This window comes from Micropterus salmoides, unplaced genomic scaffold (genome assembly GCF_014851395.1).
Source record: "Micropterus salmoides isolate LMB-PRFRI ecotype aquatic unplaced genomic scaffold, ASM1485139v1 Ms_hic_scaffold_6, whole genome shotgun sequence".
Lineage (NCBI taxonomy): Eukaryota > Metazoa > Chordata > Actinopteri > Centrarchiformes > Centrarchidae > Micropterus > Micropterus salmoides.
In genome coordinates, this window is record NW_024044348.1 from 17,787,460 (window position 1) to 17,814,870 (window position 27,411).

General features: G+C 39.5%; 1 protein-coding gene across 1 annotated transcript in view; it reads right to left on the reverse strand.

Annotated features, from left to right (window-relative positions):
• tjp1a (tight junction protein 1a) overlaps positions 1–26,874 on the reverse strand; it is a 106,174-nt gene extending 79,300 nt beyond the window's left edge. Inside the window, 2 exon segments of the mRNA XM_038700548.1 lie at positions 10,961–11,174; positions 26,742–26,874. Of these exon segments, the coding sequence (XP_038556476.1) occupies positions 10,961–11,174; positions 26,742–26,833 (306 nt within the window). The 5' untranslated portion in view covers positions 26,834–26,874.
• Positions 26,875–27,411: the final 537 nt, after the last annotated feature.

Consider the following 27,411-nt stretch of genomic DNA (forward strand, 5'->3'; position numbering starts at 1 on the left):
TGATTAATTTAATTTAATCATGTGAACTGTTCCATACAACCCTGCCTTCTCACTTACTGCTGCTGTGGATCTCATAGATCATTGCTTTATCTATCTATAGAACCAACATTGATCCTGCCTGCCCTTCCTGCCTGACATTACAGAATCATGGTGCCGCGGGATGGGGTAACATGAGGAGCAGGGAGCATGTCATTATGCAAAGGGACCCGTCTCTTTAAACTGCTAATGAATCACTACGATCAGAATCAAAGCAATATGGAAGCTGAAAACTATAGCCTATAAATTTGCTGCTGGTTAATGATGGATGCAATTATCGAGAGGTTTCATTGGTGGTCCCAGATAGCAGGTATGAACCCGAAGTCAGCAAAGTTGATCACAAGCTGGAAAAAGTACACAGAAACATAAAATGACAAATGAAAATTACACAGATGAATGTAAACCCTAGTTTTTACCTTGCTATTCCTATACTTTTATGCTAGGCTTTTTTAATTCATTACTTTTGCTATTATCATCATCATCATTTATTATAGTAATAGTAATATTAGTATTAATAGTAGTAATAGTAGTATTAAGTGGTGGAATAAATATTAATATATTTTATTCAAGTAAAAATATATCACAATGCAAAACTATTAACATTGTACATTAAGTATCACTCTACAGCAGAATGGCTGCTGTTTTACATAAATATATTATATTACTACATAGTTTTTACTGATGCATTAATATTATAGCAGTGAAGCTACTTTCAACTGCTTTACTGCATGTACTGTTGGGTAGTTTTGTCTGTAACAATGCATCGTATCTTATGAACTGATTATACAGCATGTTTTGACTGTAAAATCTTAATAAACAAAGTAACTATAGCTGTCAGATAGTAGTAAGTAGCAGAGAAGAAATATAAAGTACTATGAAATGGAAACACTCAAGTAAAGACCTTCATAAACTGCACGATACTTGAGTAACTTGTCCAAGTTACTTGGTCACTTTCAACTGATAGTAGTAGTAGAAATAGTGGTAGCAGCATCCGCAGTTGTAGCAGTAGTGGGTAAAATCTGACATGACATTTTGTTTTGCAGCAAAACCGTAACTGAAAGTAACAAGAAACTCAATTATACACAGTAATTAATCTCCCAATTTTTTGTCATAAAAAAGGTGGTAGCAGCGGAATTTCTCTATTTATTTGTTTGTATGTTTCTATTTCATTTTAATACTGCTTCACATACATAGGGAATGCATGCCCCTCCCAGTATAGTAACAGTATTTCTGTACATGTAGCATATTCTTATGATTTATCACGCTGAGAAAACAAAAAATGGCTCCATTATATTATATTCTACATCCATATAAGCAACCCCCTAATCCTATCACACACACACTCACACCGTGACACACATCATTCCCACTAACAGCTCTTTTTTCAGCCCTGGAAGTGACATGATTATTAAACCACTACTGAAAACATACATATATATCAGAACAACATGACTGTCTTCTGTATCACTGTCATTAATACATGTATCAGTGCTTCCCCTAGAGGCAGGTAAAGACAAAGCAGAGTTGTGGTCTCAGTCAGATGTTGCCTGCTGACTTAACGTGTGTGTGTGTGTGTCAGCACAGAACAGTAAAAACATCCTGCAGTCGACTGCTTTAAAAGTTCAACCTCACACACACACACACACAGACACAAGAATATACTCACTATCTAATAAGATAACATGGCTTAAATGGCATCGAATAGGCAAACATCTTCAACATCCATGCTATGAGTTACATTACAAGATTTTCTATATACTGCATATATGAAAGCCGTGTTATTCTCCAAAGTAGCTGGTGGACAAATTTACAAAGTCAGCAGCTTTTGGCTGACGTCTGATGTTAATTTCCCATACTGATGATGTATATGATAATCAGAAAGCTAAATACTACTGTGGATTTAATATATTGCTCAGAAATAACCACTACATGTACGTAACCACAAAGGTTGCAGACAATTTTCAGTGGCCTGTTTCAACTCAGGTAAGATAAACGATTTGTAAGTGAATTGCAATTTTGTCCTGTTGTGCCTTGAGAACAAGAGATGAAGAGAATGAGTTATAAGGTGTCTACGGAGCCTCCTGTCTATCCAGGGAAAATATATTCATCTAATCGGAACATCCTGCACCCTGCCGTCAAACCATTCTCTCATCTCTCATATGGCCCATCCATGTCATAACCTCCACTCCTCCCTCACATTCATCACTCTGTTTTGTAATCTCTCTTTTCCACTCTCTGTCAGTCGGTGTTTGAGTATTTGCCATCCGGATCTGACCTCTCTATGTTCAGTGCCCACAGGCAATGTCTGCTGGATGATAACACCACACTCAAAAAAGTTTTTTAGCTAGGTGTGTAAATACTGCAGGTGCAGCACATGCTGCTCAGCTTTGAAATAACATCAAGTTGTTTTTCTGAAACAGACTGTCACAGAAGACCACATTTGGTATTTTGAAGGTTTCATGAACAGAAACAATTAAAAAGACACCTGCTGGTCAATTAAAAGGAAAAAAAAAGTTCCACAATGTCCTAGGTTGAGCCCTACTTTTGGTCCTGACTACCCCTATTTTTCTCCTTTGTTTAATCAAACATAAAGTTTCTGTGCGTAATTTCATTCAAATGAATACAGAGCATCATCACTAATTCACTTTCAGTGGACATACCAGTAGAAACCTCAGTGCTTACAATAACAGTTTAATAGTATAGATTAGGCTTTTTATTCTGAATCCAAAAACTAGCAGGACATCCAGCTGAGAAAACAAAAAACATAAACACATAAAATTGAAAACACATAAAATTTTGGTAAAATTTTTTCCTAGATCTCCAGGTGTACATGCACACACACACACACACACACACAGATGTGTTGGGAATAACATGTAACGTGTTGTATCGTACACACTACAGACTTATGTTTATACAAGGTCTTTCTATTGTGCATACTCACATCAGTGTATCACTATGCCTGCACGTGTGAGATGACATGTGTAGATTATCAACATTCTGCAGTTGTGGTTACAGCATGATGTTAATACAGTCCTTAAACATGCTACATGGTATATTCAAGTTTGTGATTGTTGAGATCAGGGACAAAACAGGTTTTGATTAAAAAAAAAAAAAAATTGATTATTTAAAAAAACTATGTATACATCTTTGTTAAATGAGGTTTTGGCTATATAACCATGTTTTGGAACAACCTCCCAGTTTTTACTTTTTGTCATAAATTACATGTTTGCAGGATCAGAACTAGATTTTTGTCAACACCATCAGAAACACAGAAATATCAAAAAAATTATTTTGAATGATCAATCATTTGCATAATGAGGCAGAAATGCATAGAGAAATGTAAAAAGAGGAGGCAGAAATATATAACCATTGTGGAAATAAATAGGGTAGAAAAGCAAAGGAAAAATAAAAATACAAAAATATTAAAATACACATAAATAAATAAATTTTAAAAAGAAGTAATTAATAAATAAAGTTGAAGATTATAACGGACAATAAATAATAAGTTAATTATTACAAAGGTGACTAAATAAAGAATCTAATTAAAAGAGATATATACATTTATGTCTCCTTGTATAATCGAATTACTGCCTACATTTATTTATTTATCTACTTTATAATTTGTGCATTTAATCGGATGCTTATTCATTTATTATTTATTTATTTCTGAATTTGTCAGGATCAGTCCTCCATAGGTATGGGGGTGCATCAGTGCCTATGGCATGGGTGAGCTGTATGTGTGTGAAGGTACTACTGACACAGAGGCATAAATTGGGATTTTAGAGAGACATCTGTTGCCATCAAGTTGACGTTTCTTCAATTTTTTTCACCTTCTTTTTTGATACTCCCTGTTCCGTCTCTTTCATTCTTCCACTAATAGCTTCTCACTAGCCATTATGGCCTGAAATGCATTTCGGAGTTGACAAAATACCATATTTCCCCTCAAAACACATGTGCTCATCACAGGAGCCATCTTGTTTATCATTAGTTGCTTGTGACCTCTATAATCTACTTAAATTAAGAATTTATAAGAGAAAATATGATACAAATCTTGCATTACATTAATTATGGTGCTGACACACTATGGTTGTGACATGCAAGGTGTCAACAAGTACGTATAAAATATATAGAATAATTGCAAAAAAAAAAACAGAAGAAAAGAGGAATACATTCAGATAAAGATGCTAAAATTCACTCTCAAACTGCTTTGAAAATGACAGGTAACTTCAATGTACACTGTACAGCACTAATATGGGAAGTATGCCAAACGCTTAAATGACCTGACTGAGCTGGGCCTGTAAGTTCTGGCATTGATTCAGATTCAGTACTTTAGTTTCTGAATGCAGTAATGCCTGAAGAGTTAAAAAAAGAAACTGGGCTCACCAGGAAAACAACAGCATTAGCTGCTTGCTAAAATGCTTTAAAAGACCTATGTTTACATTTCCTGACAAGCTACAAGTATTTTTGTTGTTTTATATTATAAACAACCCATACATAACATTTTACAACTACAATGAAGTTGTGTAACATTGTGATACCATTGCATTGGATATCTCAAAAGTGGGCGTGAATTGGTGAATATAGGGCAATACAAAGCTGTAGCGGGAGGGCTTTTGGCCTCCACACACACCTCCCTCAGCCTTGTTAGATTGGCAGGGGGACGAAATTGAAATGAATAAATTAGACTTCGACCACATCCTTTGGAAATATAAACAAAGTTTTTGCCAGCTGAAATCCAAACACACACCTCCCATTACATTGCTCTGCTTGCTAAAGGTCTTTTGATTGACTAACTGTATGTATCTGCCATTGAGTTCAAGATGAGTGACGGAAGCTATTTTTACGTTTTACGGGAAGAGAAAAGGGATGTTGATATTTACAATGTAAAAATGATTTTTGACTGACATTTAGCATGTAATGAGAGTTAAATGAATAATTAATGAAGAACTTCAAAAACAGATCTTAAACAAAATGTAAACATTTAGGCTGTAGTATTTACTTTTAATGGTCCTGGGTCTTCCATAAGGTGATAAATCCTATGTACCCAGGATTATGACATCCTTTCAAACCCCATAGGATAAATTCAGAAAATTCATGGTGGTCAAACAAAAAATAAGGCCTTTTCTCATTAACTAACCCTAACACTCACTCACCTTTTTCTGTATTTGCATCGTCTTATTTGGACAGACTCCGTGGCAAATTAAGGCCACAGTGCAGCAATATACCTACTGGGAATAAAACCAGATCAGACACAGAGCTGTGCCACATAGATCTCACTAAAACAGTGTGTACTTTCAGCTCAAGGACTCTATCAGGTCACACTTCCCACTTCACAGTAACACACATGCATACTCTCTCACACACACACATACATCTACCTATTGATATTGTTGTAAGGAATCAATCCTTTGCTCCACAACACAGTGGCAGCTACTTTGCATTAGAAGACAAATAGAGGAGCCATCGGTCTGTATTGAATAAATAATAGCTAAAATCCCAGGTGAGTTCACCCAGTTTAACCACAGGCTACTCAGATTCACGCACTCGCCTTGTTGTTTTTTTAATCACACAAAAATAGCTGCAAGTGAAAGAAAGAAAGCACTGCATTATGAAGTAGATCATTTCTTCCATCTATTATTCATGCTTCAGACTTACACTCGTGGACATCTTGTGATAGTCCACAGCAGAGCAAGAGAACAGAAGCTAATGTATTTGTGTAACATGCTCCGAGCATCCGATTCTGTTGCATGGGAGTGAGAGCTCAGTAAGATGAAATGGCTACTGAGGGTTTTTTTTAGTCTGTATCTTCAATATTCTTGATGGAAAAGAGGAGGCGTAATTTAGAATAAATGTCTGAGAGTGCAAACTTTAACCTCAGCTGAAAATTGTATAGGATAAAACTAGGGCTGGGCACGTTAACGCATTAATTAATTAACGCCGACAATTATTTTATCTCACGTTAACGCAGTTTTACTTATTATTATTTTGAAAGTCTGTTGCTCGCTGGCACTGAATACACATACAGTCAAACCATGGGTCAGGAGGGGTGGGATGTTGATCAGCCTGCAAATCACCCACCCAAGCAAGCAGCTGATGTGGGAGAAGTAGATAAACAAAAGCAAGACAAGTGAACACTTAAATGCCACAGCGAAGTGGATAGCTACACACTGCATGCTGTTTAGTATTGGGGAAGATGTCGGTCTTAGGAACGTTCTTAAAATCGCTTGGCCCCGCAGGGTTGCTCTTTGGTCCTCCAGGTGAACAGGAGACAGCGCTCTGTGAGTAAAGGGCAGGCGCTCTATGGATAGTAACCATGGTAACGGCTTCTGTGCGCTAAACAGCTGTAGCCTATTTAACTTAAATAAAAATTATAGGATACGTAACTTTACCTGATAGGCCTTCATCTAGTTTTGCGGCTCTGCCATGCAAATTCCCTCCTGTTGATGACCTATTTAGTAAAACAGTAATTGATTCTGGAAACTCAAAAACAGCAAGGATCAGTCTCTATTCCAATGATTTGTGCAGCGTGTCGTGTAGGCTAAAAAAAGACAATTCAGCTTCGGCAGCGGACGGGCGTGTGCGTGAGACAACCACTTTACCTTCACTCTAACAGGGACACTTGCTACTGAACATATACTGTTTATGCTGCTCCCTGATAAAAGAAACATGTTTCTGCTGACACCTGTTCAGAAACAAACAAACAAGAAAACAGATTAATATATGTTAACCTGCTGCTCAGAAGGTGCCTGTTATGATGTTGTGATCGTGGCTCTGGACTGGATGGTAACTTGTTTTAACAAGCTAGATAAAAAGTAATGCCCTGGCAGTGGCAAATAGCTTTAGTATTATATTTGATTTGATTACATTAATGTTTAAGTTGATATTAACAAGAAATATTTTATTGCTACAAGGGAATACTGCTGGTAAAAAGCACCATATATGTTTAAAGTGTTTGCAAACCACATGTTATTGCACCTTTGTGTATATAGCAGTACATTTAAATTAAAAGTGTGTAATACACTACTTTAGAATTCATCATTCAATATTGCGCATAACAATGCAATTAATCACGATTAACTGCAGAAAATCATGCAATTAATCATGATTAAAAATTTTAATCGTTGCCCAGGACTAGATAAAACATGTTGTACATGCTTTGAGATTCACCGACAGCAGTACTGTTGTTATATTATGATGTAGAGAGAGAGAGAGAGAGAGAGAGAGAGAGAGAGAGAGAGAGAGAGAGAGAATTAAAAGATTGTAAGAATGAGGGTTTACTTCAGAAGAGATTCACAGGTTCTCTTGAGGCTATGTTTGAAGATTTTTAAAGATGAAACTGTGAAGCATTACTATGACTCTGACTATTTCTCCGACTCAAGCATGTCTACACTGATTCCCAAAATGCTTTCTACAGTATTCACATCTGTGTGGGATTCGTTTGCTGACAGATTAAAAAAAGTAAGGCTTCCTCCAGAGGAGACCACAAATACAGAGAGCTTGTACAAGTCAAATGAGAAAAATCACGTAATTGTTTTTAACTAATGGCTAAACAGTTGATTCGATTTATGTTGAAAATGCAAATAAAAAGACAGTGTGTTACATACTCAACAGTGTCATGAGTAGTTGTAGGAGGTGAAAGTTTAGCTGTTTATTTCTCCGGCTATAATTATAACCGTTGGAAAAACACACCTCATCATTTACAGAAAAAAGTGAATGAGAATATATATTTTGAGGGTCTTTAATACTATGGCGTATAGACCACAACTACTGGCCTAATAAATAAAAACAACTAATATCACAATAGTGGCAATAAAAAAAGATCAAATCGTTCACCCCTATTTTTTACCCCAGTAACAGGGCTACTATAGTTGGACAACGCTTCTCCCACTCAGTCCAAAGTGCACCGCGACTGCATCTCGTTTTTGTTTATGACAGAACAGCAAAGTCACATCTAAATTTCATTCACCATATGCTGCTACAGCTCCAGCACAGCCAACCTCTGCTCTTACTTAAGTCATGTCTGCAAAGGTGGGAAAAGAAAACAACAACTCTGATTTAGGCCAGACGGATCACTGCCAAGTATTATGCAGCAGAGCACTGAAGGTTGCTTTAAAAAATCTGAGATATTTTCGCCTCTGTCTCAAAATTAGAATCTGACAGGAAACTGCATGCCAGCAGTCAATCAAACTGACAAACTCGGTCAAAGAAACAAGTATTTTTGTGTATGTGTGTGTGTGTGTATGTGTGTGTGTATGTGTGTGTGTGTGTGTGTGTGTTTATGTGTGTGTGTGTGTGTTGCATCATTGAGGTTGGCGAAGCTGTGCTGTGTCATCTCTGAGCACGTCCCCGAGTGTCACCCCCACCCTGTGACTTCTTCTGCCCACCTTCAACCCTCCTTCACATCAGCAATGAATTCACTTGTGTGAGCCATTCACGACAGGCCGGCTGCTGTAGAGGGGAAGAATCATCACCCCTTACACAGACTCAACAGGCAGCTATACACCCTATGAGCATGCACACACACACACACAGTGCAGATTGTCAATATGGAGAGGAAGGATGGAGGCAGATGAGGAAACATCACACTGTGAACATTTATTAAAGGAGACATCTACAGAGGGTCAAGACATAAAGAAAGTCGTAGGGGGCAGATATTCAGGAGCGCTGTGCAGGAGAGAGATTTAGCTGTATCTGTGTGTTCACTGTGGTCCCATGCCACAAAAAAACAGCCTTACCAAGCATGCATTAGTAGCAAGTTGGCATGCTTTTACATCATAAACCGTTGGTTGCGTTCCCAAAAGCCACAACACTCATAAACACACACATACACACACACACACACACCACACACACACACTCACACACACACACACACACACACACACTCAAACACGCAGGTACGCACACAAGCACACATGAGTTGACCGGTGGAGAGAGTGGGCCAAACGCAGTTCTCAGCTCAATGGACAATCCCACAGTTAGTAAGGGTTTTTAGGTCCAAGCAGCTTACCCAATCATTTATCAGATTAATACTTTTCATGAGAATAAACCAGTCATAGAGAGAGGCATACGGAACGTGTTAAACTGTCCTTATCTGAAAATCAAAGAAATATTGCATGTGTGTGTGTGTGCGTGCGAGCGTGCATGTGTATGTGTGTGCTAGCGTGGGTATTAGTTAGTGCTGTAGCTTGTGTAAATGTTAAATCTGAATGAAACATTAGCAAAAAATAATGTGTTTGGACATCTCTGACATTATACTCCCTTGAAATCACAGTAATTGTAATTTAGTAAATGTAATCACAGCTTAGATTTAATGCAGGACTATAAAATATTATTGCTAAAATATCATCAACTACCTCAGTGCTGTACACAGCAGTGGTTAAATTCCTCATTGTTATTATTTTAAACGCGTGGGTCCAAAAATCATCTCTATGTTTCTATCTTGAGAAGGCACATAAATTAGAAAAGTTTTTGATAATTAAATCATAGTAATTTATTAAGCACAAATGCCAAATATTTGCTGGTTCCAGCTTCTCAGATTTTGAGGATGTGATGCTTTTCTTTGTCATACATGATAGTGAACTGAACCTCTCATAGTTTTGGACTGTTGATTGACTAAAACAAGACGTTTAAAGAAATCACCTTGGAGTGTGGGAAATGTTTATCTTCATTATGTTTGGACATTTAATAGGTATTTAATAGGCTGGGCACGTTAACTTGTTATTATCACGTTAACGCATTAATTAACGCCGGCAATTTTTTAATCGCACGTTAATGCATTTTTTTGTTTTATTATTATTTTGAAAGTCTGTTGCTCACTGGCTCTGAATACACATAGGCCTACTGTCAAACCATGGGTCACAGGAGAGGTGGGATGTTGATCAGCCTGCAAATAACCCTCCCAAACAAGCAGTGGAGAGAGGCTTCGGCAGGTTCTCTCAGGTGAACAGAAAGGGAGACAGTGCTCCGCGAGTGAACGGCAAGCGCTCTATGGAAAGTAACCACGGCAACGGCTTCTGTGCACTACACAGCCATAACCTTTTTAACTTAAAATAAAATTATACATAGGCTAATTTTACCTGATAGGCCTGCATTTAGTTTTGCGGGGATGCTCTGCCATGTGAATTCCCTCCTGTTGATGTCCTGATAACTATTTAGAATCTGGAAACTCACAAACAGTGAGGATCAGTCTCTCTTCCAATGATGCTGCGCATCGTGTACAAAAAGTTCAAGACAATTCAACTTCGGCAGCAGGCGGGCGTGTGCGTGAGGCGAGCACAACCGCAACAGTTTCACGGGAACGCACCCAGTACACCTTGTGCTCGACCCCCTCACCTCACTGTAACAGGGAAACTTGCTACTGAACATAGACTGTTTCTGCTGCTCCTGATAAAAGAAAAATGTTTCTGCTAATACTAGCTCAGAAAAAATCCCAAGAAAACTGGACTCTGATGGTAACTTGTTTTAACAAGCTAGATAAAAGGTAATTCCCTGGCAGTGGCAAGTAGCTTTGTTTTAATATTTGATTTGATTACAATAATGTTTAAGTTGATATTAACAAGAAATATTTTATTGCTATTGTGTAAAGGGAATACTGCTGGTAAAAAGCACCTTATTTGTTTAAAGTGTTTGCAAACCACATTTTATTGCACTTTTGTGTATATAGCAGTACATTTAAATCAAAAGCATGCAATACACTAATTTAGAATTCATTATTCAATTTTGCAAGATTAATCGCAAGAAAATCATGCCATTAATCGCGATTAAAAATTTTAATCGTTGCCCAGCACTAAAATGATCAATAAGATAGTCAGCACATTAATCTATAATGAAAATAACTGTTGCTTAAGTATCTTGCCCTCAGTTCCTCTCTTGTGTGTGTATGTTAAGTTGGTGTGATCAAATTGTGAGTGAGCCTTACACTGGAGTCGAGTAGATCGATGCTGTCCAGGCTCTTGCTGCGGTGAATGCGGCCTTTGATGCGACGTAGAGAAGGTTTACCTTGGCTCATGGGCAACGAGAGGGTGGAGGTGGCAGGCATTGCCATAGCACCAGCGCCACCTGTAGCACCTGTAAGCCCATCTGAACAACCGGGGTCACCTGGGGGGGATGTATCTCCATCTTGCGGGGTCACCCTGGAACAGCAAAGGAAAAAGAAACAAAGACGAAATTAAAAATGATGCAGGCAGAATAATACTGTACATGATTTACAGTTTAAGCGCAAGGATGGATCATCATGGGCTGTCCGTGAGCCAACTTGACAACAAACTTGTTTTGCTTTGATTTATGTTATTTTGTGGGTTAGCTAACTTGGTGTTAGTATATTCCGCAGCTAATGTGGCTAGCACGCTCGACGATGTTCAACTAATGTTGTAATATTGAGGGACAGTCAAGAGAAACTGTGTGAACGTTAAGCCTCATCTGTAGCCAACAAAATAACAAGCGTAGTAGGATGGATGCCTGGCTGTAACTGTTTTTTTCATGTAGCTTTTTGTGGAACTTTTACTACAACTCAATTGTTAGTTGTTATGTTGCCTATTCTGTCCTGCATCGGTGTGTGTGTGTGTTGCTGTTGTTTGTAAATGTATTTGATAGACATGCCCTGAAGGTAACAACATCACTACATGTGATAAAGAAATGGTCAAACTGCAGGAATTAATTTGCTTGGCAACGTTGTTAAACTTTGACTAGTGCCCAGCTTGCTCAGACCATAAAGCTGCAGTTAGTGGCAACGCTGGGCAGTGAGGTGAGATCCACAGATTAACTTACAAGGCATTGTTGCACCAGAGTACTTCATTTATCATAAATAAAGCAATTTACAAAATCATAAATGAAGTAATTTACAAAAACAAAACAAAAATGGTGATATTACCACACATGGGGCCGCTCAGCCACAATAAATTACTTTACTGCAACAGCCAGCCCTATGTACAAGTTCCAAACGGCAGACAGACACAGTTACCAACTAGCCGGTGGACAGAGTGGAGTAATTAGCAGCTAAAGAGCCAGATATATCTCTGAGGAGCTGGTAGAGACCAAAACTGAGTTAAAAGGCCACATGGTCAGAAACTGACTTCAGAAGGATGCTACTGTTGCTCTGTATCTGCTGGATGTGTTCATAGGTAGGTTTGCAACTATGTTTGCCATAAATAATTAATAAGGTGATATGTCTCCACTGGGGCTGCAACTAATAATTACTTTCATTGTCGATTAATCTGTCATTTTCTCGATTCATCAATTAGTTCTTTGGTCTATATAATGTCAGAAAATGGTGAATAATTTCTATCAGTGTTTCCCAAAACTCAAGATGACGTCTTCAAATGTCTTGTTTGGTCCACAACCCAAGGATATTCAGTTTACTGCCACAGAGGAGTAAAGAAATCAGAAAATATTTACATTCAAGAAGCTTGTAGAGAATTAATAGTTGCAGATCTAGTTTCCGTTAAGATTTTTTTGAAAAAGTGAATGCAGATTTAAGTTCAGGCAAATGTATGTCACCTGAATGCACCTGTTGCATTTCATTTTAAGCTTTATTCTGTGTGGTGAGTAACCGAATGCAGCGTTTACACCATTCACAGTTTCAGTTTCACAGTAATGACAGCTTTAATTGAGAGTGCAAATATATCTGAGACTTCTGGTATGTCTTAAACTCTCGAATGTTTCTGATGTTGTATGGCTTGTGGGCTCAACAAGTTAAATTAAATACCACATGATTCCCAATGATCACGTTTTCTTTGAAGAGCAATCAGCACTGCACGCACTGCTAGAAGGCACTGCTCCATATCTGAGGGAAAACATAAAGATGCCTGAGTGACATAACTTCCCTCTTGCTTACTTGATTACTTTTTAAAGGACATCTTCTCCTGTTGGCTGTAGTGGATTTCAAGCAAGTGTGAATAATTGGGCTGAATGTCAGCGGGTAGCCTGCAGATGGAGACTAGGTATGGAGCATCCATTCGTGTTCTATTATTAAGCTACAATGAAGCTGCTTTGCTGCTAGCATGCATGGCTGCAGGGGGAGGGGATTTCCAAGGTAACTTCAGGTGAATTGCCAGGGGAAATTTCCACTCACTTTAACTCTGACAATATCCAACCTCACGCCTTAAAGAGCTAAAAGCTCTTCTACGACTGACTCAGTGTAACCAGCTACAGCTGAAGTGATGGCGCTTGGCAGAATAGCATGAATCCTTTGAAAGAGAAGACGACTATTTTTGTACTTTTGAGGTATATCATGATGACAAGTCCATCGGTCAGTTCAAAAGCTTGTACAAAAGCATTAGACGGTGTTGGAGTTGATGACACAAGACAATCTTCAGGAAAAAAAGATAAACCTACTGACAACCTGTCAGTCTCTCTGGGCATGGAGCACACATTTACAGGTCTTGATCTGGTGAAAGATAGTTTATCTTTTCATTTCATGAAACTACTTTTTAGAGCGCAATTATAGGCGAATCAATATGCACATCATTTTAACACATCACTGAATGTAACACATATACAAGGCAAAATTCTGATCTATTGACATTAGGCATTTTTATTTGATTTGCTTCAAGGGCGATTTTTTCCCTCTGTTTTCACAACAAGCAACAGCAACACGGCAACTTAACGAGTGCAGATCACCTCAGCAGGTAAAGTCAATAAAACCACACTCTGCCAAGTTAGCAGTGAAATGACAACAAATGTGTCCACTCTAACACTTGCCATTATGGCATGACTGACATCAGAGTGGCTTCTACCCAAATGCAGAACTCATATTTCCAAAACCTAAATCATCATCATTTGTTCATTTTGGTGACATTTTAATTGTGACGCACTGAAAAAGGAAAAGTCCGAGGATCATCAAAGTCATTGGTATTCATCAACTGGGGATCATGGATGTCTCTAGTTGCTGAAATATTTCAGTCACAACCAAAGTGATGGGATGACAGACCAACAATGCAAGTTTTTGTTTTCTGGACACCATACTTCTGAAAATATACATATATTGAGAAATAAATAATGTACAGCACATTTATCCAAACTGCCTTACAATTGCTATATATGACAGAGATCGCACGCCGAGCAACTGGGGGTTAAGCGTCTTGCGCAGGGACACATTGGTGCATGGGTCACAGTAGGGAGTTGAACCTGGGTCTCTCACACCAAAGGTAGGCAACTTATCCATTGCGCCACCACCACCCCATGTGGACAAAAAATCTTTACCATCTTGTAAGTACAAATACAGGTACAGACCCTCAGCTACAGAGAGTCCTAAAATATAATAGTGCCTTTCAATCCCTGTCCTCTGTTGTGACCTGTGTACAAAGCCCACTCATGTGCATATTTACCAACAGCCGGAACACAAACACAGAGGAGGCGCCCGGGCCCTGTCACTGTAATCCCAGTGTTGCTTTTACAAGGGGATTCCATTCATATATCCAGCAGCGGCTTATGAAGCTCTGTGGGTTTCTAAGAATGAGGAGTGCTGACATGGATTGTATCTGTGTGAGTTAAGGAGGGCAGTTTACAACCTGTGCTGTCGCCTCCTCACTGCTAATCCTATACTAATACATACACAGAGAAACAAAGATACATGGAGTATTTGGCTCAAGGATTTTATACACACTTCCACAATCAGGTGACATTTTTTTAAGCAATGTGGATCACTACATCAAGATCAAAACAAGGAGTTGACTGATTAAAATAAACCTTAAAAGAAAAAAGTGAATGTGAATGAAAAAGTCTATTTACCTTTGGAAGATGCCTATAGTTCTATTTTCATGTCATTTAAAGAAAAGACTTGTTCAGATGGTAATTTTTCTTTTTTCTGTGCTTTTGTCCTCTTTTATTTTACCTAATACAACACAGACTTGCAAAATAACTAGAGCCATGTATGAAAATAGAAAGACTGAAACATTTTGTTGACTGAAAGTATGGTTAATATTTTAATATTAAAAGTACACAGAACACCAGAAGGAGCAGTGGAGAAGTATGACTGCTCACTTGCTGCTGGCCTATGAATGATTTATCTTATGTGATGCTGCAGGATTTTAGTAAGATATATTGAGCCACGCAAGCCAGTGGATTAGATACAGTATGGCTGTCTGTGCAGACATAAGTTAGTTTCACTTTTCACTGCCTCTAGGGAAATATGGAGAAGCTCACAAACATGCTAGAGTGCACTCACAGTGCACACCCAAAGTGACCCCTTCAGCGCAAGCAACAGACAATGTCGACATCTTACAGCACAAAAATAAAGGAATAACAAGACACATCAGGCAGTGACTGCAGTGAGAAGTGAAGTTTATGAATATTCCATGAGACTTCAGCCCAAAATAGAGTATCTCCCTCCTGCCCTGGATTTAAGAGGCTACTGGCAAAGCTTTACATATTACCTCATCGCAGAATCCCAGCAATTTGTAAATGTTATTGCCTAACTGTAAAAAAACAAACCACCTTTAGTTGATTCATCAATTGATATATGTAAGGCAGAACAGTACTGTATGTTCTTCAATTATAATTTGGTTAGATGTAAAGACGTGATTAAATTACAATCGATAAAATGAATACATTTATCAAAAAATAATTAATTCATTAATTTAAAAAGGTTGCATCATTCCAGACTAACATCACACTATAAGAGGATTATATAAGTTAATCTTTGACCTTGGAAACAACAGTTGATAAAACAGTCTAACACAGAGTCAATTTCTTAGCTGTTCTCATGTCACATGAATTTCATCAGCAGTTGGAGTTTGCCCAATTGTCACTGAAGTGTAGATTTTTAAATTTCCACTTTTTTTCTGTGGACATAAAAGCTGAGGTTCAAAAGATGATGTGATATGATCAAAAATGTGATATGATCAAAACCTCCACAACAGCTACTTAATGGACCCTGTAGTCAAACTGTCTCAAGCTCCGCTTTTGAGCCAATATGGACAAGAAGTCCATGAAGTATAAATAATATGAACCTCTACTATTCCATGACAACTGAGCTCCATCTGCTGATGAAGATCGTGTGATATGATTTAAAGCTCTAGAGCAAGCCATTAAACTGATATTGGCTGTGTTTGAAGTGGGTAAAAATGCTGTCTCAGAAGATGTCATCAATCATCCTGTCTCATACGATGCCTTCAAACAGTCAGTTTTGAAGGCATCGTTAATGATGACTCGATGATCTGTGTGCCTGCGGTAACTCACAAAAAATTGACAAGATGGCAGACAAACAAGCCAAATTCGTCTACAAATGTAAGTTTTTAGTACTTTTTAGCCTGTGACTGTAACCTACCAAGTTTGTTTGGTATGATTTCTGAGGCATCTGTTAGCCATTTGCCTTTTCAATACCTAGCTGACACTAAGGCTAGTGACTGACAGCCAGAAGAGAAACAAGACGCCGTGCTGACATCACACGTTGCCATGAGTGCTGCCCTGAAACCAATGTTCTTAGAAGATGCCTTCACTAGAAAGTTAGGCTTCTGAGGCACCTGTCTCATACAGAACACTGACGCTAGCTGCCTGAAAGCATCTTAAGAACACAAAGAATATATGATGATGATCAGAGATTTAAAAAATATTATATCAAATATATATAATATTTACTTTATTTATTTCATTTGTATTACTATATGTATGATTAAAATTTATATTCAATGGTTATAAGTGTACTTTTCAGAAAGTCTTATGGCCGACACGCAGCCATGTCTGCCAGATCAGCTCCGGGAATCTGGATTAATTAGCTGACGTTATCCACTCAAGACAGTATTTTATGTTAGCTGTCAAGCAATACGTCCACTTAATCTAACATTAGCCATGAAACCACAATATCACAACATATTTCATATGCTTTGTAATAAAGCTCTGACTTTGGACTTTGTGTTATGGTGGGTGCCGGCCATTTGTTGAGGTTAGCAGACTCCATTTCTGAGCTAACATTAGCTAATGTTGCACTGTTGGCACTGAGGTGGAGAAGGCATTGAAGTGTGTGCATCAACCCACATCCTTTACAAAGAAATCAGTCAATAGCAACCGAGAAAGCCGGGGAATGCATTTTTATATTTAAACCAGTAAAATACTTTGTTTGTAGACAGTTGAACTATTCTCTTCAACGGGTGATAACAGGGGATGGACTAAGGGTTGGGGGGCTACCACTCTGAGGTAGTGTGTTATGACATATCTTCAGATGGAGAGGACATTGCAGAACAATTGGTTCCATTCTGTGAGGACTACAGAAATAGTGATCCCACCACAGATTTCCTGTCCTCCTCTGCCCAGGTGGTTTTAACTAGACAAGAATGCCCTACTACGATTTCCCTTCAACTGCTTTTATATCATGTATATGAATAACAATGGACAATGCTCTGACCAAAATTTTAAACAGAGTTCTGATGGATGCCCTTTGATCCTGTGATTTGCCTTTGTTCATATCTTCCAGTTCATCGGGCGACAGTGGTGCATCCAAAATAGCTCCGCTGATTCTTCCTCTTTCCTTTTATATCCTCAGACCTTTTCAAAGAAGCTTTTACCCGGCCGGCATGTTAGTCATTGGTTTTACTTACACCACCTTTACTTTTACCATATAAACTCACTCACCAACCAGGGCAGGTGGGAAAAACAAAAGTTGGAGAAAAAAGACAAAAAAAAGCTGAAACTCAAGGAGACAGGTGAACAAAGCATGAAGGAGCACAGGGCCGAAAGACAAAAGGACTAAGACCGTAACGCAAAGGGACAAAGGACAGAGGGACATTGTCAGCTTATGGCTCAGAGGTCGTCCTCACTGCTTCGTAATGCCCGACTGTTCAGCTGGAAGTGATGGCAGCCGATGAACATGCATCATTCTGCTCACGGCCCCCCTCCTACTTCAGGGGACAAGGGGTGACAAGAGGTGCATGACACATATATGTTGGCTGGCTAAAAACATCCTTGACAACATCCAAGGAGAAAGAAAAGAAAACAAGGAAACATAACAAAGCTTATTATTTAGTAGTTGTAGTCTGTAAGCCCTTTGAAAGCCACCTGTGCAGACAGAAAATCTGTGGTGAGATCAAGACTCTGATTAGGCCAGACGGGCCAGACAGATGGACAGACCAGATTAGGCATATAGACATGTATCAAACCAGGCGGGACGCGACGCTCATGTCCGAGTGCTGTCTGACCCCTGTGGAGAGGAGGGTGACAGGCAGATCAAATGCTGGTTTCAAAAAGCAAGGCTGCTCCCATGTGCATAACACACATCAATAAATACAAACACAAACTCAGCTTTAAGGCACATGGAAACTCAATGTGTGAGCAGAGATTTGCTGTGAAGACAAGTTGGGCTAAAGCAAACGTAGCCTGAGATGCTGCCCTATCTATTGCATACATCATCCCACCAACCATAAGTATGTTTTATACATTTTGCTTTGCTTTTGCAACCTTTGATTTTTACAGATAACTGCCCGCTACAAGAAGGGGAAAGTCCTGAAAGAAGCTTAAACAAACACAGGAAGAGGTGTCAGTAGTACTAATAGCTGTTAGTGTGGCTCCATCTATTTCTTGAAAATGGACACTTAAGCTATACTGTGGAGACTAAGCATATAGCTTTGACCTGGGTGTCAATGCAAATAAGATGTGATAACAAAACTGGATTATAGAGGTCAAACACTAGTGTACCCACTTGGCTTCACAGCTTGCTCTAATCAGAAGTGGGAGCCCTCTGAGGTCATTATGGTCATTGTAAAACATTCTCCAATGGAAATACAGACCAGTTTATCATTACAAAAAAACAAGAGTAAAAGCAGCAGCCATGTTTGTGAAATTCAGAGTGGGATGGTAAAAAGACAATACTGATGATGTTGCATAATTAGGCTATAAGGTATTTCAGGTCAATACAAATTATAAGAATACTAAGAATACTAAAGGGTTATGCTTGATTTTCACTGAGCTACTATAGTTAATCCATAACAGTGGTCCGCTTAATTTTGTTATGTCGTTACTCTCATCCTATAATGTGGCTGCAAACAGAAAAACAAAAAAACGTGGTCACAGGAAACTCTCCCTTGCTGGTACACCAGAGTACTTGAGGAAACAAGCTGCAACATTTTCAATCCAAGAAACTACCAAATCTTGTTCAAAACATCCATGTTTCCTCATTATTGTTTGGGTTTGACTTTCCAATGACATAGCAATGCTTGTGGCAACTAACTCATCAATCTAATGGAAGATAAAAATCTATCTAAAGTCATTAAACACTAAATAATGATCAGCAATAATTTGTGATTTGTAGTTAATGTGATGCTTAAAGACCATGATAAAAAAGGATCATCACTAAGGGTGCTTTAGACACATAGCAGCCTATTTCACTGACAACCTCTTTCTCTTTCTTTCCAGACACTCTACTTCACTACAGTATAATGTTAAATCATATTAAGAAAAATGAAATGCCTCCTGTAACATTAGAAAATCTCAATGCCGACAGACAGATATAAAACTGCCAGGCACAGGGAAATAAAATAATAAATTGGGATCTCTGTCAGATAAAAGTGGATCCCCCTCTGCTGTGTCCTTCTCTATCTGAGGGACGGCAGTGATGGATTCCATCTTGTCAGCACCCTGTGAGCCATCGTGACAGTCGAGAGTCACCAGAGGCCGAGAACGTGTGACTCACAGATTCTAAAAGTCATTGCTGCTCCGCATCTGACTCTGACTAGAGACGATGAGTCTCTGATAGGCCTCTGTTACCATCACTGACGCCAACAGGCTCTTTGAGCAGCCATTACCAGACCCTTAGTTAGGCTCCCCATTACCAGAATCCAGACCTGCTCTCTGTAAGAACTGCAGCCAGACTCAAGGAGGATGCAGCTGAAGAGTCAAAGTTGTATTATCACTAGTATAGCACTTCACTACGATTTAGAAAGAACAAGAACATCTTGAACAGTACATTTGCCTCAAGACGTTACAGGAAGCTACAGATTAAAAATACACATTTTAATTTGGTACGCACTGTATTAAACAAACATGACTTAATATTATTTCAAATAATTCATTACTGGTGCAAATACAAAACTTCTTTTTGGCAGCAATGCCAAACTTACGCTTTATTTCGATATCAGACTTTGAAGAGTAGAATTTCCTTGTATGTGCAAACTTACTTAGCAATAAACCTGATCTGAATCTAATAAGCAAGCCTGACTAAAAGACATCTAAGGGGTGTACCCAACTAAGAATTTACATAGTCAAATCAGAATTTTTTAAGCATTCCGTATAGTTGACTGATGGTCAAATCATGTATGTATTTCAGGGGGGGTTGTTACACACGGTAGCTCTGCTTTAATCTTGCGAAGCTGCAGAGCTGCAGTCTCTATTCATTAGTCACTGTAACATACACCGTACACTTTACATAATGTTGACCATTTTCTCTCTGTTCTGCTCGCCTGCCATGAACAGGTCATGCGAGTCGCGATTCCTCGTGGGTTTTTTCCAAGTGCTGTTGGTTTATCAATGGTGATAAATGATTCAAACATCCCACAAAGTTCACATGCACAACCCTTCACATCACCAGCAACCTTTCTGTTGTTGCCTTTAGATTCTGTCTGCCCAACCACTGCTAGCCCCTCTAAGGTAAAAAACAATGAGAATCCAGAGCAGATCAAAAATACCCTCATATATCATTTTGATCCCGTGTGGGAGCATTTTGGATTCTCAGTAAATAATAGCAACACTGAACAGAACACATAGTACTGGATATATGTAATTAGCAAAATGTCAAACAAAGCTCACACAGACCCATTACATTTATTCAGTTAGCTGACGCTTTTATTCAAGGCGACTTACAATTGCTATATATGTCAGAGGTTACACGCCTCTGGAGCAACTAGGGGTTAAGTGTCTCGCTCAGAGACACAATGGTGTCTCATAGTGGATTCAAACCCAGGTTCTCACACCAAAGGCATGTGTCTTATCCACTGCCCTGTCACCACCCACCCGATAAATATGACGACAACAACAACATACCTCTACAAGAACTAAAGGTTTCAGAACTATTAACATATGTCATAACCAATAGCTTCTATGCTATATTGATATAGCATGAACAGATGATGATGCTGTTCGCGGTAAACATGCCAAAAAATGTGTAGCAAACGGCAACAACAAAGATAAAAGGCTGTAAAGAAAAAAACTGTGAGAAATACAGGTTGTGGCAGTGAACAGGACAAAGAGGTGTGAACATTTGTCATAACTGGGGAGAAATATGGGAGATTTCTGACCCCGGGAGGAAACCGGGAGAGGGCAATGAAAAATGGGAGTCTCGTGGGAAAATCAGGAGGGTTGGCAAGTATGACTCTCACACTGGCACAGACACTCACAAATCTACACTGACACACACCCACACCAACAAACACGTAAACACACACCCACAGGATGCCCGGAGAGCGGGTGGGGGTAAGGGGGTGAGCCACGAGTCAATAAACCCTGTGTAATCTGTTCCCTTTAGTGGCATAAACCATCTGAGAGGAGATTACAACCGTTCTGCCAAAGTAAGAACATGCGAGTTCCTAATGGACAGAAACTCTGAATAGAAACGCACACACAAAAAATACATGTGTGCACCTTCGCATATACTCTATATAGCTTTGTGGAGAGTAAAAGTAGTGTGCTACACGACCGCCATGAAGTCATGACTAGTGTTTTTAAGATCAGACTTCATAACTTTAATACAAAAAGGCTTTTTTTGACTTTAGGGAGACCGATACTGAGAGTGATGGAGAAAAAAAAACAAGTATTTCTGCATGTTTTTCAGAAAAGTACTGATTATCATGACAGGCCCACCCTGGACTTGGGCTCCTGCTGAGGTAACTAATGCGCGGCATTGTCAGTTTGTGTGAGCTTACGCATCATGGCCTCCATGAGTGGACTGGAAGAGTAGAGGGGGTAGGACACGAATAGTTGAATGTGTGTGCTCCTCTGAAGAGCTGGGAGGGAGGACGTGTGGACAGGCAAATCAGAGGGCAGAGAGGCTGCTGCATGTGTGCGTGTGCATGTGTGTGTGTGTGTGTGTGTGTGTGTGTTGGGGAGAAGAAGGGACGCTGACTTTATGCATCATTAAACAGGTGGACTGAAAACACCAGGCGGAGCTGCAGAGTAGACATCTGGCACACAAAACAGGACAATACACCCACATATTAGGAAGAGCTACGACCAGTTTTAACACACGTCATCAGGCTAATTATTATTTATGGATCATCTCAAACTAATTACAATGCGGTGATTATTATAGACCGCTGTGTGTTTTGTATAATGAGTGTCGTGTACTGTAGGTCCTGTACTGTTGTTCCTCAATGACGTTTTCGTTTTTTTGATGTGATGATTTATAGTTAGCGCATTAACTCCATGTTATTAATACTGGACAACACTTTAAACAATTAAACTACAAGAGGAATAAGACAATACGCTGATTATTACAGCTAAACAAATTAACAGAGTAATCGGATATTAAGGTTGTAATCGGATCAAGCATAACTCGATTAACAATGTTTGGTTAAGTACACCTGAAACAAAACAAATTGGTGACTTCTCACAGACATTGTAGCAGATGTGTGATAAGCAAAAAACCACACTAGTCAGTGAGACTTGGCTGGACCACAGCAAAGCTGGGCCACCCCTCTAAATACAAATGTCTGTCCCTGACTGAAAGATGAAGTTACACCACCGGTCGGTCGAGTGTAGGAGTATCCCGACTGGCCGTTGATTTTTCAAACTGAATAGGTCCTGAATTATGTACTAAGGAGGCACTGATTATGCTTGTGCGAGGCAACATGGTGCGTGCACAGAGGCGTTTATGCTCAACATGCTATCCATTGCAGTATTCTCCAAAACACCAGGGGGCGTACAAACAAAATATTCTGTGAAGAAGCAAGAATTCAGGGAGTGTTACCAGAAGAACACCATCAACCACACACATTCATGGACATTTGTTTTGTCTGTAAAGTCAAGTTTTAGGAACAACAAATGTTTTATAATCAATAAAGGTTGAATATCCTCTATACAATTTGATTCTGCCCTTTGCAAGATGGAGCAATTATGACAATGAGATTATTAAATTCCCGGTATGTAAAAAAGCCACCATTTCAATGAGCTCTCTACATACACATGAATCTACCAAGATTGTTGTTGTTTTTCACATTATTCAAATGCCATTCTTTTTGCCTCAGCAACATTAAAGCAATGCATATGGTAAATGCAGTTTTCTGTAAACGCTGTAAAGTTGCTGCAGATGGTCGACAGGAGTACCCGTAAAGTACATGTACTGAGTAATTACATCATAAAATCACCTGTTCAGAATATGTACTTGACACCTTTTGGCTTTACTGAGCTTAGATTATCGAAGAGGTGGTAATCATGATCATGTACAGAGCCAACTAATTATTATTGGGCTGCATCATTGTCCATATATAAAATGCAATACACATAAACATTCTCATTTAGTAAAATAAATGATACCAAGTGATTAATTTTGTGATCAAGTGAAACATGATGGATGGAGGGGAGTAGATTTTTAATCAAGGGGGTCGAGTGTTTCGGAAGATCATAAAACCATTTGGCGCACAACCACCCCCACATTTAACTGTTCACCTGCTCTTAGAAAAAAAGTAATGTCTCCATTATGTCTTCTTGTTTGGTTTAAGGAACTGCGCCTGAGTCAGTTCTAAATCATCTCACGTCTGCATTTTTTTACTGTAACTCTTATCACAACCAAAACCTTGTGCCGTGTCTTGGATTTCACCATCAGCATTTTTTCTGCATCATCCCCTCAACCACGGCTCTCAACTCAACCTTATGGCGTGGATGGAAGGACCTCCAACTGCAGAAAGTATATTGACATTTGCTCCCAACTTGTTTCATTTGCACCCAATTCAATTCAACAGCTTTTGAGAACAAGCCACATTTGATATTGAATTTAGGACACTAGAGCACTTATTTTTATACTCTCTTGAATAACACTGTCATCTTGTCATGTATAAAGTTACAAACTGCTCAGCAGGGTTTCTTTTGAAGTTTTTATTCTGTGCCACATAGGTCAAAAGAGTGAACCGGATGCAACACAGTGCGCTTGAATAATACTGCATGTATAGCAATGTTGGGGGAAAACTGTTTTCCTGGGCTGAGCTAAAAAACTAAACTACAACTAAATAAGGCCAACTATAGGCGGCTATAAAAAGAGATGGACTGACGGGTGGATGAATAGATAGAGCTATAATAAGTAGCTCCTCCAGCAGTTATCTGTTATATTCCTACCACCATTAGCTTACCACACATCTGGATATAAACGTGACTATAAAAAAACTCATGTAAACTTGGTTATTAGGTAAGTCGTCCAATTTAAAATTATGCCTTACATTATTGAGTGTTACCTCAATCTAGGTATTCACAGTAACTGAGTTACTTGTGCGCACGCAAGGCTACTGATTCTAACCTCTGACTTCACACTGAATAAAGACAAACATGGCATCCCATTGAATGCATGGGGTGACTTCATGAAACACACACTGCAGGCACACGCTGGCTCAGCTTCCCTTCGTTAAAGTGGCTGTCGGAGGCAATACAGTAATCCTGTTTTAATGGCCGTGCCCCTTCCCCCACCATGAAGTGATGGCCCCAGACATACAGCCGCGCCTCTCTTAAGGGAGAAGTGTCAAAACCCAGTCACCACCATGTCCTTTGCAACACATATTTGACGGGGCAGTCACGAGCTAAGAGGAGAAAAACCTATCCTTTTCCCCTGTGTGGTGCCTTCTGATCCAGTCAGGTGTGTTACTCCAGACGACTGTGCACGCCAGTTATAAAGCCATGTGTTCCTATATATAGGATGAACGACCATTACAATAAACCAGTGTTTGTCTTCTCACTGTAAAGTAATGCCAATCTGGAAGGATTATACCCCATGCTCAATGTTATCTATGTGGATTACAGAAGAAGAAGAACTGAATGTTCCCAATGTGCGAATAATGAGAGCCTATGATTAGTCTACTCTGCTGTGTAATGGTTTTTGATTTTCCTGTTTTTTTAATTAATGAGCCTTACAATATCAATGAGCAAAAAAAAAGCAACAGATTTACAGTTTACCTATGACCTATAGTGTAATCATAACACAGGAGATCTGGTGTAACAGCCTACTATCATTGCAGGGGCTGCAACTAACGATTCTTTTCATTATTGATTAGTCTGAGGATTATATCTTGATAAAGCGACTGGTTGTTTGTTCTATAAAAGGGCAGAAAATAGTGAACATCACCATGTCCATCACATGAAGCCCAACGTGACGTCTTTAATTGTCTTGTCTTGTCTGACCAACAGTCCAAACCCCCTCAAATATTCAGTTTAATATCACAAAAGAGAAAGAAAAGCAAATCTTTACATTGGAAAAACTGGAACTAGAGAATGTTGAGCATTTTTGCTTGAAAGGCGACTTAAATGATTAATGGTTGCAGATTTATTTTCTATCAACAAATCCATTATTTAGTAAAGAGACATCTTTGGATTTTAGTCTGTTAGTTGGACAAAGCAAACATTTTGAAGGTGACACCTTGGATTCTGGGACCTTGTGACGGCTAGTATTGGAAGTATTTTGGGTCATATTATATGCTTCATTAGACAGTCAACAGTAGTGAGATGACAAGACTCTAACTGGGGACATTGCGCTTCATGGTCAGCACCTTAAACCTAATTTTTCACTATTTTCTGAAAATTTACACATCAAATGATAATTAAAAATAATCAACAGTTTAACTGATAGTGAAAATAATCCTTGGTTCCAGCCCAACAATGCAGTACAACCAATCAAAAAGAGAAATTGATGATAACAAACAGATAAATCTAAAAAGTATAGGTGACTCCTATAAAGCAGGTAAGGTTGGTGGCTCAGCTGGGTGCATGGTGGAAAATGTACAGATCGGCAAATACTAACAAACTTTGATAAGAAATAAATTAAGTGGAAACATTCAAATAAAAACACACAAGCTGCCAATGATCTTGACTACTTAGCATCACTCCTACACATGGTGAACTAAATGGAGGCAGCATACTGAATAAATGAGACATCACGAGACATTGTTTTTACTACATCAGATCAAAAAATAGATTTGAGAACAGAGACCTGGTGAGAAAATTCTAAACACCAAAATTACACACGGAAGCTTCAAATGAATGATCGTTAAAAGGCTTGGGGAAGGAGAACAAGCAGTGCGTGCAGGTGCGGACTGTATCGGACGGCGCTCAGCATTGTTTTATGCTGTTGTTGTGAATACACCTGCTCTGTATTGTCCGCTCCCCCGACCGCTTGCATGTGAAACTCACCCTCGCCGGCAGATCATAACAAACAGTTCGCCAAGCGAAACACAGAGGCACAGCACGCACACAGCACCGAGCTCCTGTGCAAGCCTCTTCTTCCCTGGCTAAACGCCTGCTGTGTGCGGATGTCACCGTCGTGAATCTGAACCAGTTGTTGAAGGCGAAGGGAGATGGAGGCAGCCGACTTCCGTCAACAGCTGCTCGGCTTCAACTTCACACGAGACACAGGAGAAGGGGAAAGGGGGCCAGCTTTTCATGCCAACAAGGTAAAGCATTTTAAAGCTATTTTTTTCTCCACATGAAGACACACTATACCTTTGCCACTCTTTTCACGCACGCACGCATCAACACACGCACATACTCATCCTCACGCGCACCTCCGCCTCCTTCTCTCTACTCACCACAGCTGTCTCTTAGTGGGAAGGCAGTCTTTGTTGGAGGCTGTCACTCCCATGGCCATCTGCATCACCGTGATATATTTCTGGTACTTCATTTTGTCCTCCTTTACTACTGCCGCTACTGCTGCTGCTACCACTACTACTACTTCCACTACTACTTCGACTTCTAGGAATCCGCGCGCCACAAAAGCGGCACAGGTGAGCGTGCATTCAAATGTCTGTTATTGTCCCCTGGCACCCGCGGCATCCTTAGTATCAAAAACGCCATTTCCACGTCTGGAGGACTGCTGACAGTGAAAATGTTCCCCGAGGAGCTCAACGAAAGGTACCACGCCGCCGCGACCCATGTCTCTAATCTCATTAGAGCTCAGAATAGATTGGCTAATCCATTCAATTTTAGTCAGGACCGGGTCATTGTGGTGGTTCGCCCCGTAGCGGCCACTTTTTTTTCTCTCTTTCTTCCTTTTCTGTTTGTTTGTTTGTTTGCTTTTACCCCGGTTTGTCTCTGTGGAGTAAAAGAGTCGAGAGAAAGGGACAAACAGAGTCAGAGACAGGATGCAGCGGCGGTGGCACCCAAACGTCTGCGAGGTAGGAAAGAGAGCGCGCGTGTGTCCAACGAGAGAGAGGGAGAGAGCAGGGGGAGTGACAGAGGAGGGGGAGGAGGAGGAGGAGG